This window comes from Anolis carolinensis, chromosome 3 (assembly GCF_035594765.1).
Source record: "Anolis carolinensis isolate JA03-04 chromosome 3, rAnoCar3.1.pri, whole genome shotgun sequence".
Lineage (NCBI taxonomy): Eukaryota > Metazoa > Chordata > Lepidosauria > Squamata > Dactyloidae > Anolis > Anolis carolinensis.
This window is the reverse complement of record NC_085843.1, coordinates 187,649,048-187,663,036: the sequence shown is the minus strand read 5'-3', so window position 1 is coordinate 187,663,036 and position 13,989 is coordinate 187,649,048. Positions and strand designations below refer to the sequence as shown.

At 39.1% G+C, this 13,989-nt stretch overlaps 1 protein-coding gene across 1 annotated transcript in view; it reads left to right on the top strand.

The window, feature by feature from the left end:
- pdlim1 (PDZ and LIM domain 1) overlaps positions 1–13,989 on the top strand; it is a 34,998-nt gene extending 21,009 nt beyond the window's left edge. The window contains exons 4-7 of the mRNA XM_003225414.4: positions 2,523–2,704; positions 9,253–9,407; positions 10,500–10,614; positions 13,530–13,989. Of these exons, the coding sequence (XP_003225462.2) occupies positions 2,523–2,704; positions 9,253–9,407; positions 10,500–10,614; positions 13,530–13,716 (639 nt within the window). The 3' untranslated portion in view covers positions 13,717–13,989. The remainder of the gene's footprint in view (positions 1–2,522; positions 2,705–9,252; positions 9,408–10,499; positions 10,615–13,529) is intronic.

Genomic DNA, 13,989 nt, shown 5'->3' with positions numbered 1-13,989 from the left:
TAATTGTTGCTGTTTTGTGTATCTGTTCCCATGGAAGAGTGTGCACAAAGCTTCGGGTGTGTCAGTTGACATTTGATAAAGCAGTAGCAGTTGGCAAGCCCAATTAGGCAGGAAGTAGGCAGTGGTAGCTGCTTCTATTCTAAATGCCTGGCGACTTTAGATTACCTATTGTTTCAAAATGGATATTTTTAAATAGGTGCGAAATGCGTTACAACTGTGGAGGAAGGACAATGGAGGCTTCTTGGATTTTTTTTAAACCCACGCATGAAATGCGAGGAAAAAAACTTAAGTTATCATTTAGATCTCAAAGTTCATATTTCTGCCAGAATATGCACAAATATCCTAAAGACACCAGATCTAGTGTGTTCCTGGAAGCTAAGCAGAGTCAGCCCTGGATAGTGCTTGGATGGGAGACTGTCAAGAAATGCTATATTTCAGAGGAAGAAACAGCCAAAACCACTTCTGAGTGGTTTTAGAGTCTTTGTGGACAACAAGTTGAACATGAGCAACAGTGTGATGCTGCAGTCAAAAAGCCTAGTGGGATTTATGCTATATCTGAAGTGTCTATAACATAGTGTCTAGATCGAGGAAAGTCATGGTGCCTCTTTATTTTGCTTTGGTTGGACTTCACCTGGAATCACACTGTGTCCAATTCTTGGCACCACAATTTAAGAGAGATGTTGAAAAGCTGGAAAGTGCCCAGAGGAGGACAACTAAAATAATCAGAGGTCTTTAAACTATGCACTCTGAGGAATGTCTTAAAGATCTAGGTATGTTCAGTCTGCAGAATAGAAGAGTGAGAGGAAACATGATCACCATGTTTAAATATCAGAAAATATGCCATAAGTCAGGGGTCCCCAAACTTTTTAAACAGGGGGCCATTTCACGATCCTTCGGACCGTTGGAGGGCCGGACTATAGTTGGCCACCGAGCAATAACAACAACAACAACAGGGTTGGAAGAGACCCTTTGGGCCATTGAGTCCAACCCCCTTCTGCCTTTGTGCCCAAAAGCACAAGCAAAGCACCCCTGACAGATGGCCACCCAGCATCAATGTTAATAATTACTACTACTATTACTACTACTACTACTACTACTAATAATAATAATAATAATAATAAGGGTTGGAAGAGAACCTTAGGGCCATTTAGTCCAACCCCCTTCTGCCTTTGTGCACCAAAAGCACAAGGAAAGCTCCCCAGACAGATGGCCACCCAGCCTCAATGTTAATAATAATAATAATAATAATAATAATAATAATAATAATAATAATAATAATAGTAAAGGTTGGAAGAGACCCCTTGGGCCATTTAGTCCAACCACCTTTGCCTTTGTGCACCAAAACAACAAGCAAAGCACCCCTGACAGATGGCCACCCAGCCTCAATGTTAATAATAATAATAATAATCATCATCATCATCATATAAAGATGGTTGGAAGAGACCCCTTGGGCCATTTAGTCCAATCCCCTTCTGCCTTTGTGCACCAAAAGCACAAGCAAAGCACCCCTGACAGATGGCCACCCAGCCTCAATGTTAATAATAATAATAATAATAATAATAATAATAATAATAATAATAATAATGTGGAAAAGAACAAGGTTTGGATCATTGATGTTGCCATCCCAGGTGACAGTCGCATTGAAGAAAAACAACAGGAAAAACTCAGCCGCTATCAGGACCTCAAGATTGAACTTCAAAGACTCTGGCAGAAACCAGTGCAGGTGGTCCCAGTGGTGATGGGCACACTGGGTGCCGTGCCAAAAGATCTCAGCCGGCATTTGGAAACAATAGACATTGACAAAATTACGATCTGCCAACTGCAAAAGGCCACCCTGCTGGGATCTGCACGCATCATCCGAAAATACATCACACAGTCCTAGACACTTGGGAAGTGTTCGACTTGTGATTTTGTGAAACGAAATCCAGCATATCTATCTTGTTTGCTGTGTCATACAACGTCGTTGTGTCAATAATAATAATAATAATAATAATAATGGTTGTAAGAGAAGAAGAGACCCCTTGGGTCATTTAGCCCAACCCCCTTCTGCCCTTGTGATAGAGCCGGATAAATGGCTTTGATGGGCCGCATCCGGCCCCCGGGCCTTAGTTTGGGGACCCCTGCCATAAGTGTTTTAATTTGGTTCAAACTGCCTCTTTTATTCTGTAAATAGCATGGAGGAGAAAAGTCTGATTTGTAGCAAAATATTTGAAAAGTCACGGACAGGGTGTTTTTCCCAGCCCTTGATCCTGTCTTATAAAGTTGCCTTTGGTTTTACTTTGTTCAAGAAAGATTGTTTGCATTATTGTGCCAGATAGGTTCAAAGTAAAAACCTGATCAATGCTAATCTTGATTTGGTCTTAAGGCTACTATTAATGCCTTGGCAATCAATGTCTTTCTTCTGCTTGCTTCCCCCTTCTTGAGTAAACCATGTTTTCACATATTTCTTGTACAGTTTCCTATCACTTGCTGCCTGCCTGTCAAAATGCTTCTGATTTTTGCCTTTGCTTTCTTGCTTGCAGGAGGTAAGCAATATAGGAAGTGCACACAACAGGAGTGCTATGCCATTTGGTGCCACCAGTACTTTATCTAAAGTCATCACTGCCCAGTACAATAGTCCAGTAAATCTGTACTCGGAAAACTTGCAAACCTTCAACAATGCTGCTGAGTCCAAATCTGTGGGTGACCTAAAAACATCTACGAAGTAAGTGACTCCCTGCTTTATGATCTTTTCTCAAACACATTGTATTGTAAGCACTGATACTAGGAGTTTGGTCTGTATGTGTACGTGGCGAGTATGTTCTAATGTTTCTCAAAATTGTCTTTTTCCATTTTTTACTCATCTGGTGTGTGCCTTTGCTTTCAGTTGTACATAGCAATTGTCCTTCAAGATAACAAAGTGAAATTAATTATCGTTCCCTTTTTTAGTTCACCAGTTACATGCGAAATTTCAACATGCTTTCAGTTTGAAATATCAGACTTTAAAATTGTCTTCTCATTCAGCCAGGTGCTGGTTGCTTTTATTATGACATAATGCTATCTATTATTTTGCATAGTGGCGATAGAGAACAAATATATACGGAAGCAAAGTATCAGTCTTAGCTGTGTGATATTCCTACTCCATCACACTCTCATAAAAACAACAACTTAAAAATCACAGACTACAATAGGAGTAAAGATATCCATCATAAAGAAGTAACTGATTATAGGATGTGCTTGCCTAGTTACTTCCAAACTCTGTGTATCTTGCAAGTAGAGGTGCAGAAGCCATTATGTATGTATGTAGAGATGTGCTCAGAGAAGGAGATACAAGCAAATGATATCCCTTATATATTCACAATCCAAAGGATTGAATCTTGGAATTTGAACTGGTAATGTAATGTTTTTGTGTTAAAATGTTTCCTTTTCGAGGAATAGGTTCCAACAGTAGAGGCATTACATGAGCTGAGGGCATTTTGTTGAGTGAAGTAAAGTCTAAATGGCAGGGCTTCTCATCCTTGTTTACATATTCAGCAGGCTCAACACCTACAAGAAATTTTTTTGCACATCAGCCCATGTCTCTTCATTTATCTGTCTGTCTATCGTAAAGTGCCATCTCAACCAAGTTGCTACCATTTCCTAGAGGACAGGACTTACATTTTCATTTGACTAATAACAGCCGGCAACATAATTTTGTATTTGTTTCTCAATAGCTTTGAGATCTCATTTCCTGATTGGTAAATTGTTTCCGTTTTGTGGAAGTACAAATCTATCAGACCCATAACCCACCCAATTTGGGAATGGGAAAAATTATTATGGAGCTGTGTGCTCAAAAAAGCTCTTCCAAAAGTCACCCATCATCACTTAGCCCAGGCAGAGGCTATATTTTTGGGCCCTGACATTTATACATTTATCAGTACGTTCTGTGCTCCCATCCCTATAGATTTCCCCTTGCCTTGAAGATTCTAAGAGATTGGGTAAGATGAATATTACTCCTAGTATTCCCCATCTTTTGAATCAGTAATGACACCATGGGGAATACAACTGTTGTATATGGGACATATAGTGATAAAGACAGACCATATGTCCAGACATCTGTTGCTGGGAAGTGAAGATTAACCAGTATGAGGAAGTTATAAAAGACTGTTTATTCCTGAGATTGACAAAGTATTGGAAATTAGACTTTTCCCAGGATAGGCATGAGAAATAAGAATAGTAATGTCATGGTTAAGAGACCAATAAACACCCAGGATTTATATTTGAATGCATCTTGAGGTTAGTCAATGAATATTGTAATTGTTCCCAGTTTCAAAATGCTGGACTTTTATAAAACTTAGAACTATGGTCAATAGCTCAGTCCTGACATTAAATGTAATGTGTAATGCTTTTTCTGTTTGTACAAATAATCATTTGCAAAACAGTGAGGCTTTGATTTGAATGAACATTAGGCCGCACAGATCTCAACACTTTTATGGTAATCTGCAATGAGTTTGCATCAGTTATATGAATTTTACTTATTTCAGCAACATTCAGCTGAGTGTTGAACTATAGAGTAATCTGTATCTCCTTGCGTGTATAAACATAAAATTGGTTTAGTGTTGTAGCTAATTTAATATTGAATTTTCCTTCCATAATTTGTTTCTTATTTTCTTCCCTAACTTCACGGGAAATCACAACCCTCAATCAATTCTGTCCTTTTAACACACTCCTCCTGGTTAGCCCTTTATTGCCCACTGGTGGGTTCAAACCATCCATCTATAACTCTATTCAGCCTTCTTCTACATCTCTGCAAAGGAGGCACAATGCCTCATCCATCCCAAATCAAACTGGAGTTGGTCTAGAACAGCTCAAGGAATTTGCCGATCTGTTCCAATATCCCTGTGGAAGTGGAGGTGCCTGGATTCAAAATATGGCACATACAATTTAACTCTCCTTTACAGTTCTGTTTACAGAGAAACATCCTGGATTCTTTGCAGGGACAGATTTCTTGCATTAGGCCCACATTCCCCAGGTAACTGTGCCAGTTTCATATTTGCTTGTCATAAGGCCTGCACACATTCACTTTCTTTTGTCTTTGCATTGTCCATTGCACTTATTTTTTAATGGTTGTTTTTTCCCAAGATATCTTGAGGTTCTTGCAGATTAAGGGCCACCTTGCTTTTGAGATGATGTTTCATAATTTCCACCCTGTAGAGAAGAATCTGTGATGTTCAATGTGATGTTCTTGAATCTCACTGTCCCGTCCCCCCTCTTGATTTTAAGAGCCTAAATTAAACCTTGACATACATACATGTTCATAGGATGATCTTCCTCATTCATTAAAAAATCATATGGGAGCAAACATGTGGATACTTCTTTCTGGTCACTGAACATAAAGCATATTAAGTAAAGGAAAGGAAAAAATGTAATTATGCTGGGAGGGGGGTGTTGAGGGATCGGGGATGGGCCGGGGCAAGAAACATGGATGGACTTTTGAATATTTATTTCTACCTCTAAAAGAGATGTTTGGAGGGGGGACACAGGTATTATGTTGGCATGTTGGGAAACAGATGTTATGTTGGCATGAAGTTTGTATCAATAGTATTTGGCACTTTTCTTTTTCTGTCATGCATGCTGTGGCACTGACTTATTCAGTCACTACTTTAGTCAAACAAGCTGGAAAGATAATTTTCACTATGTTGCATTTTGAACACAATTGTTTCCAGTGTTACTGCCTTTGGTATTTGTCATGGCTTTGCACCAATCAATGCTGCTTACTTAATGGATGGCATTGAAAGTCTTATTGAATAGAGATGTCCCCATCTTCAAAAAAGGGTAAAAAGGAGGATCCAAACAATCACCGCTCAGTTATTCTGACATCAATAAAAGGAAAGATTGTGGAGCAGATAATTAAACAATCTGTAAGCATGTAGATAGCATGCTCACAAAAAGTCAACATGAATTACTCAAAAACAAGACATGCCAGATTAACCCTAGAATTACAAACTTGGTAGATGCTGTGTATCCATGCTGTGGATATCACATATCCCAAACTTCATTAAGGTCCATGATATTCTCAAAAAGAAACTACAGTAGAGTCTCAATTATCCAAGACTCGCTTATCCAAGGTTCTGGATTATCCAAGGCATTTTGTAGTCAACGTTTTTAATATATCACGATATTTTGGTGCTAAATTCGTAAATACAGTAATTACAACATAACATTACTGCGTATTGAACTACGTTTCTGTCAAATTTGTTGTATAACATGATGTTTTGGTGCTTAATTTGTAAAATCATAACCTAATCTGATGTTTAATAGGCTTTTCTTTAATTCCTCCTTATTATCCAAGATACTCACTTATCCAAGGTTCTGTCGGCCCGTTTAGCTTGGATAAGTGAGAGACTACTGTAGTAACATGTGGACTGTTAGGAGGATCAGAAATTGTTTAGCTGGCTGAACCCAAAGAGTGCTTACCAATGGTTCCTCCTCATCCTGGAGAGGGGTGACTAGTGAGGTGCCACAGGGTCCTGTCCTAGGCCCAGTGCTGTTCAACGTATTTTATTAATGACTTGGATGAAGATTTAGAGGTCATGCTTATCAACTATACAGATGACATCAAATTGGGAGGGAAAGGTAATACCCCAGAAGACAGGATCAGTACCCAAAATGATCTTAACAGATTAGAGAGTTCGGCCAAAATTAACAGAATTAATTTCAATGGGGAAGATGTATGGTACTAGACCAGTGGTTCTCAACCCAGATGTTTTGGCCTTCAAGTCCTAGAAATCCTAAGAGCTGGTAAACTGGCTGGGATTTCTGGGAGTTGTAGGCCAAAACACCTGGGGATCCGCAGGTTGAGAACCACTGTACTAGACTTAGGCAATAAAAAATAAAATGCACAGATATAGGATGAGTGAAACTCAGCTTGAATATAGTACATGTGAGTGGAGTCTTGTTGATCATACGCTGATCATGAATCAATACTAAGTTACAGCAGCTAGGAAAGCCAATCTGATTCTAGGATGCATCAAAAGGAGTATAATGTCTAGATCAGGGGTCCCCAAACTAAGGCCCGGGGGCCGGATGCGGCCCTCCGAGGTCATTTACCTGGCCCCCGCCCTCAGTTTTATAATATGATATATTGTATATATATATAATATTGATAGTAATATTATAATGTAATACAATATAACACTAATAATAATACCATATACAGTAGAGTCTCACTAATCCAAGCCTCGCTTATCCAAGCCTCTGGATAATCCAAGCCATTTTTGTAGTCAATGTTTCCAATATATCGTGATATTTTGGTGCTAAATTCGTAAATACAGTAATTACAACATAACATTACTGCGTATTGAACTACTTTTTCTGTCAAATTTGTTGTATAACATGAAGTTTTGGTGCTTAATTTGTAAAATCATAACCTAATTTGATGTTTAATAGGCTTTTCCTTGATCAGTCCTTATAATCCAAGATATTCGCTTATCCAAGCTTCTGCTGGCCCGTTTAGCTTGGATTAGTGAGACTCTACTGTAATAATATTAATTATATATACTATATTACATATAATATTACTAATAATATTACAGTATAGTGGTATAGTTCAATATAGTAATATATAATGCTAATATTGTGCTATGCTAATAATATAATATATTGTATGTACATATAATTTGTAAGCCACTCTGAGTCCCCTTTGGGGTCAGAAGGGTGTGATACAAATGTAGTAAATAAATGCAGTAAATAAATAATAAATAAATATATTTTAGACTTAGGCTCGCCCAAAGTCTGAAATGACTTGAAGGCACACAACAACAACAACAACAACAACAATCCTAATTAACTTGACTATCTCATTGGCCAGAAGCAGGACCACACTTCCCATTGAAATCCTGATAAATGTATGTTGGTTAAAATTGTTTTTATTTTTAAATATTGTATTGTTCTGTCATTGTTCTTGTTCTTGTTGTTTTTGCACTACAAATAAGACATGTGCAGTGCGCATCGGAATTAGTTTGTTTTTTTTCAAATGATAATCCGGCCCCTCAACAGTCTGAAGGATTGTGGACCGGCCCTCGGTTTATAAAGTTTGAGGACCCCTGGTCTAGATCAAGAAAGAGCTGGACATGTTTTGCTTGGAGAAAAGAAGGCGGAGAGGGGACATGATAGCCCTGTTTAAATATTTGAAATATGTCACATTGAGGAGAGGGCAAGCTTGTTTTCTGAGCTCTGGAGACCAGAGACAATGGATGCAAATTGCAGGAAAATATATTCAATCTAAAAATCAGGAAGACGTTTCTGATGGTAGGAGCTGTTCGGCAGTGAAATATTCTGCTTTCGAGGTGCTACAGTCTCCTTCTCTGGAGGTTTTTAAGCAGATCCAGGCTGGCCATCTGACAGGAGTGCTTTGATTGTGTGTTCCTGCATGGCAAGAACATTGTTTTATAGTGCTTGGAAAAGATTTTAAATAAAGGCAAACTTCTTGAAAACAGCACTTGCCTCATTTTGTAATGTATTCAAAGCCATTTTTCAGTGAAGGCATACTAGCATAATCAATCAATCAATCAATCAATCAATCAAGGCTTTACTACCATTGAGATCCAAGTAACTCAACTCAAAGTAAGATACCCAAAATGCAAGTACAGTAGAGTCTCACTTATCCAACACTCGCTTATCCAATATTCTGGATTATCCAACGCTTTTTTGTAGTCAATGTTTTCAATGCATCGTGATATTTTGGTGCTAAATTCGTAAATACAGTAATTTCTACATAGCATTACTGTGTATTGAACTACTTTTTCTGTCAAATTTGTGGTATAACATGATGTTTTGGTGCTTAATTTGTAAAAGCATAACCTAATTTGATGTTTAATAGGCTTTTCCTTAATCCCTCCTTATTATCCAACATATTCGCTTATCCAGCATCCTGCCGGCCCGTTTGTTGGATAAGTGAGACTCTACTGTATAACATATGTGCACTTTGTAAATAGTGCCTAGATTTGTCTTGATCTATAATACTTCAAACATTTTAGTAATAGTATTAATATCCTGCTTTCTTTCTCCTAAAGGAGACTTTAAAAACTATAATCATGGACTGATGGTTCTTGTGTGTACATGTCCTTAGCTGTAATCTAAATATCTGAACTAGATATGTTTATTAAACCAGATGCTATTGCAGTTATCACTCTTTGAGGCCCCACAAGGAGACAGGTAAGGTATAAATAAAGTAAACAAATCAATAGATCTTTTATTTTGTCCATTGAAGGTGTTTGTCTTAATTTTGTGCAGCTTGGAGCAACCTAACCAGCTCTCTACTAACTTAAGGATTGAAAAAGACTCTGAAGTTTATAAGATGCTACAGGAGAACCAAGATTCCAATGAGCCGCCCCGGCAATCAGCCTCATTCTTGGTGCTACAAGACATTTTAGAATCTGAAGAAAGGGGTGAGTGCTCCCCTGCATTTCTTTTGTTGCTTTATGATATGAGACACAACAATGCTAAGATGTCATAGCTTTTGATCTGGATGGGCCTTTCTCTAATCCAAATACCATGAAGCTACAGTAATCTTCAAGGACATACACTGTGGTTCTGGTGAAAATCCTTAAGAACTTGTTCTCTATTGTGCCCCAACCCAAATGAAGCAAATAACTTGACATGAACACGTAATAGTGATCCTGGCAATACTGTCTGATAACCCTTAGCAGTTCTCCCTTTTGATGGGAGTCAGATGCATTTCCCTCCCTTTGCTTTAATTAGTAAAAGTAAAGGTTGCTCTTTGACATTAAGATTCTGTGGGTTGGTGCTCATCTCCATTTCTAAGTCGAAGAGCCGGCGTTGTCCGTAGACATCTCCTAGGTCATGTGGCCGGCATGACTGCATGGAGTGCTGTTACCTTCCTGCTGAAACGGTACCTATTGATCCACTCACATTTGCATGTTTTTGAACTGCTAGATTGGCAGAAGCTGGTGCTAACAACATGAGTTCCCCCTGTCCCACACCTTCTGGGCAGCAAGTTCTGCAACATAGCGGTTTAATCTGCTGCGCCACCATGGCCCCTTATTTGCTTTAATTAATGTAGTATTAATTAAGCAAGAGGCTTGAAACAGTTGGAGGCAGGTATTTATAAACTCTTAGAATCCAGAAGCAGATTAACAGTTCTCTTTAGTTTTTCCACTCGATCCCTCAACTGCCTTGAAATTATCTTCTCCAAATTTCTCAGAATCTTTGGGATGATCCTTAGGTTTTTATACATGTGTAAACACTCTAGTTTCTTTTCCTCTCTGTCTGTTCAGAAATGTCAAAAATAACAAAATTATTTTATTCACAATATCTTAAAGTAGGCTATTTCACACATAAGATTTTTAAAAATGTGTATTTTAGACTAGACACCTCTCAGCAGCATTGATGAAGTATTTTTGCTAGATGAAATATCGGATGATATTGCAGAATGTTTTTTTCCTACAGTATACTGAGTTATAGTTCCAGCCATCGTTTCAGATAAAAATAATTATTTTTATATTTTAATTTTTTTACAGGAGAGAAGCCTTCTGGATTCAGAAGTGTAAAAGCTCCAACAACTAAAATAGCATCGTCAATTGGAAATGCTGCCCAAAAGCTGCCAATTTGTGATAAATGTGGGTCTGGCATTGTGTAAGTATCAGTATATGAACAAACTGGAATTTGCTTAGGGATATTCAGTGACTTAGATGGCAGAGTAGAGGGAATCTTTGTCAAGTTTGGATGATATAATACTGGGAGCAATGACTGCTACACTGGAAGATCGGAACAAAATTCAAAAGGACCTTGAATTGGACAGAAGTAGTTAAAATGAAATTCATTAGAGACAACAAAGACAGGTTAGAGAAGTGGGTCTAAACTGAACAAGTTAAATTTCAAGGAGGAGAAATGTACAGTACTACACGTAGGCAATAAAAATGAAACATACAGAGCTAGGGTGGGTGAAACCTGACTTGAAAACAGTATATGTGAGAGATCTATGCATATTAGTACACCAAACGCAACAGTGTGATGCAACAGCGAAAAAAGCTAATGCAATTTCAGGCTGCATCAATAGCAGTATAAAGCCTAGATCATTGGTTCTCAACTTGTGCGTCTCCAGGTGTTTTGGCCTACAACTCCCAGAAATCCCAATCAGTTAGGATTTTTGGAAGTTGAAAGCCAAAACACCTGGGGACCCACAGGTTGAGAACCACTGGTCCAGACTGAGGGAAGTCATAATCCCATTATATTCTGCCCTGGTCAGATCTCACCTGGAATATTGTGTCCAGTTCTGGGCACAATTCAAGGATATTAACAAGCTAAAATGTGTCCAGAGAAGGGTGACCAAAATGATCAAATGTTTGGAGGCCAAGTCCTATGAGAAGCTGGGTATGCTTAGCTTGGAGAAAAGAAGGCCAAAAGGGGATATGATAGCTATGTTTAAATATCTGAAAGGATGTCGCATTAAAGAGGGGGCAGGTTTGTTTCTGGTGACTAGGATACAGGGCAATGGATTCAAATTGCTGGAAAAGGGATTCCACCTCAAAATTGGAAAGAACTTCCGGATTGTAAGAGTTGTTTGGAAATGGAATATAGCACCTTGGAGTGTGGGGGAGTCTCCTTCCCAGGGGGTTTTCAAGCAGAGGCTGATAGCCATCAGTCAGGGATGGGGGGCTCGGATTGTGTGTTCCTGCATGGCAAGGGGTTGGACTAGATGGCTCTTGTGATCTCTTCCAACTCTGTAACTCTATTATACTATTCCAACTGCCTTTTTGGAATTACTTGCATGGCCTTTCAGTGGTGTGGTTTTAAACTGTGTTGCAAACATTTTATTTAGATTTTAATTGTATCTCTTTTAACTCCTGTAAACTGCCTTGAATTCCAGTTCTAGAGAAGTGTGATATAAAGAAATGACATTTTTAATAACAGTAACAGAAGCCCAGGTATAAGCACACGACGGCCCTATTAAAGCAGCTTCACTGCTGCCGATAAGCTTCCAGTCTCAATTCAAAGTGCAGGTTATCTATATATATAAAAGGAGAATGGCATCGCTCCACCGGGCAAAACAACAAAACCAAAGGCCCCCCAACCTAGAAAATTGACAACACAACCCCTCATCCACGTCTCTACGTTCTTACAAACAAACTACACATCCCTAACCTCCATGGGGCCAAAAAAATATATCAATATAATGTGTAATAATTACTGTGCTCTAACAACAATACACAACAATATAATCTCTAAAATCAGGACACTAAATAAACAACAACACTCAGAACACAGGGCAATTCCACACAGGAAACAACCAGGCCCAAATAACACCTCCCAACAAAGGATTCCCTCAGGCAGGAAGCAACCAGGCTTGGAAGCTACAAAACCATTCAATACTAAACAACTTAAATAATCACACCCAGCTAACACGTCCCAGTAAAGGATTCTTCCAGGTACTAACCAGGCAGACCTTGAAGCTGCAGGCCTATTCAATGCTAATCAAGGAGATCCATGGCAACACCTGCCTCAACCAGACAACAGTTCTTTCTACCACACTGCACGTTATTCCACACATATATTAACCCCTTTCTGGCCCACCTTGATTAACACTGAACACCCTTGCAGCTTCAAAGCCAGACTTTGGAAACCACGAGGCTACTCCATCTCATTCAACCTGCCCTAGCAAGGATACCCTGTGTAGAAAACGGCCACGCTTTGAAGCAGCGAGACTATTCACTGCAATTCCAATTGGCCATAGCAGCGCGTGGCAGGGCACAGCTAGTGACCTATAAAGCCCTAAACAGTTCAGGTCCTGCCTATCCTCGGGACCACATCTCCCCCTTTGAACCGGCACAGACTCTAAGATCCACTAGGGAGGCCCTCCTCTCACTCCCAGCACCGTCACAAGCACGGTTAATGGGGACGAGAGAGAAGGCCTCAGTGGTGGTCCCCCGACTTTGGAACTCTCTCTCAAGGGATATTAGGCAAGCCGCCTCATTGTCTTCCTTTTGCAGGGAGTATATCAGCTTGCATTTGAGAACATCTAATTCCAAGTTATAAATACCCAGTCTTGTTCCCCAATATTATTTGACTCTCTGAACTTCATCTAATACCCAGCCCTATGACAACACTATTTGTACTATCCCATGCCTGGCCCTTTTTAGTCTGGCAATTGGTTTGTTGAGTATTGTTATGAGATTTTGCTGTTGTTTTATATTCTGCTGTTTTTTCTAATTGTATCTTATCTGGATTGTCATATTTTATCATGTTTATTTTAATGTTTTTGCTTTAATGGACTGCCTGTATTGTTTTTAGTGTTTTGTGGGCATTTTGCCCCATATGTAAGCTGCTCCGAGTCCTTTCGGGGAGATGGTGGCAGGATATAAGAATAAAGTTGTTGTTTTTATGCTGGATTGTTTTTTTTATATAGACATTGGCCAGAAATATGAAATGGTTTTAGCTGGTTTGTTCTCTTCTTCTTTTTCAGGGTAAGGAAGTGTATGTAAATGTGTAGCTTTTATCAATCAGGGACAAGGTCTTTCTCAGCTTTGACACTGGTCCTATTTTCTTCCCAGGGGCGTATTTGTAAAGCTACGGGAAAAGCATCTCCATCCAGAGTGCTATACGTGCAGCGACTGTGGAGTGAACCTTAAACAGAAAGGGCACTTCTTTGTGGAGGATTGCATTTACTGTGAGACGCATGCACGGGAACGGGTCACTCCACCTGAAGGATATGAAGTTGTTGCTGTCTTTCCAAAGTGAATTCATGTGTCAACATGGATGTCTGCCAGGAGCTACTGTCTTCTGCTTCCAAATCCTCCTTGTGCTCACAAAGTCTTGACAAGCCTTTTTTTCTGTGGGCCACCACTAAATATCGCTAACTCACAAATACCTGCAATTTTAGGAAGAGTCTAGGATTTGGTAGAGTGTCTGCCTTTCTATTTTTTTCTCATTAAAATAAATTGCCAGCCAAAAGCAGATACCCTTTTCTTGTTCTTAATAAAATGGTTGATTCAAATCACTGTTGGTATTTAA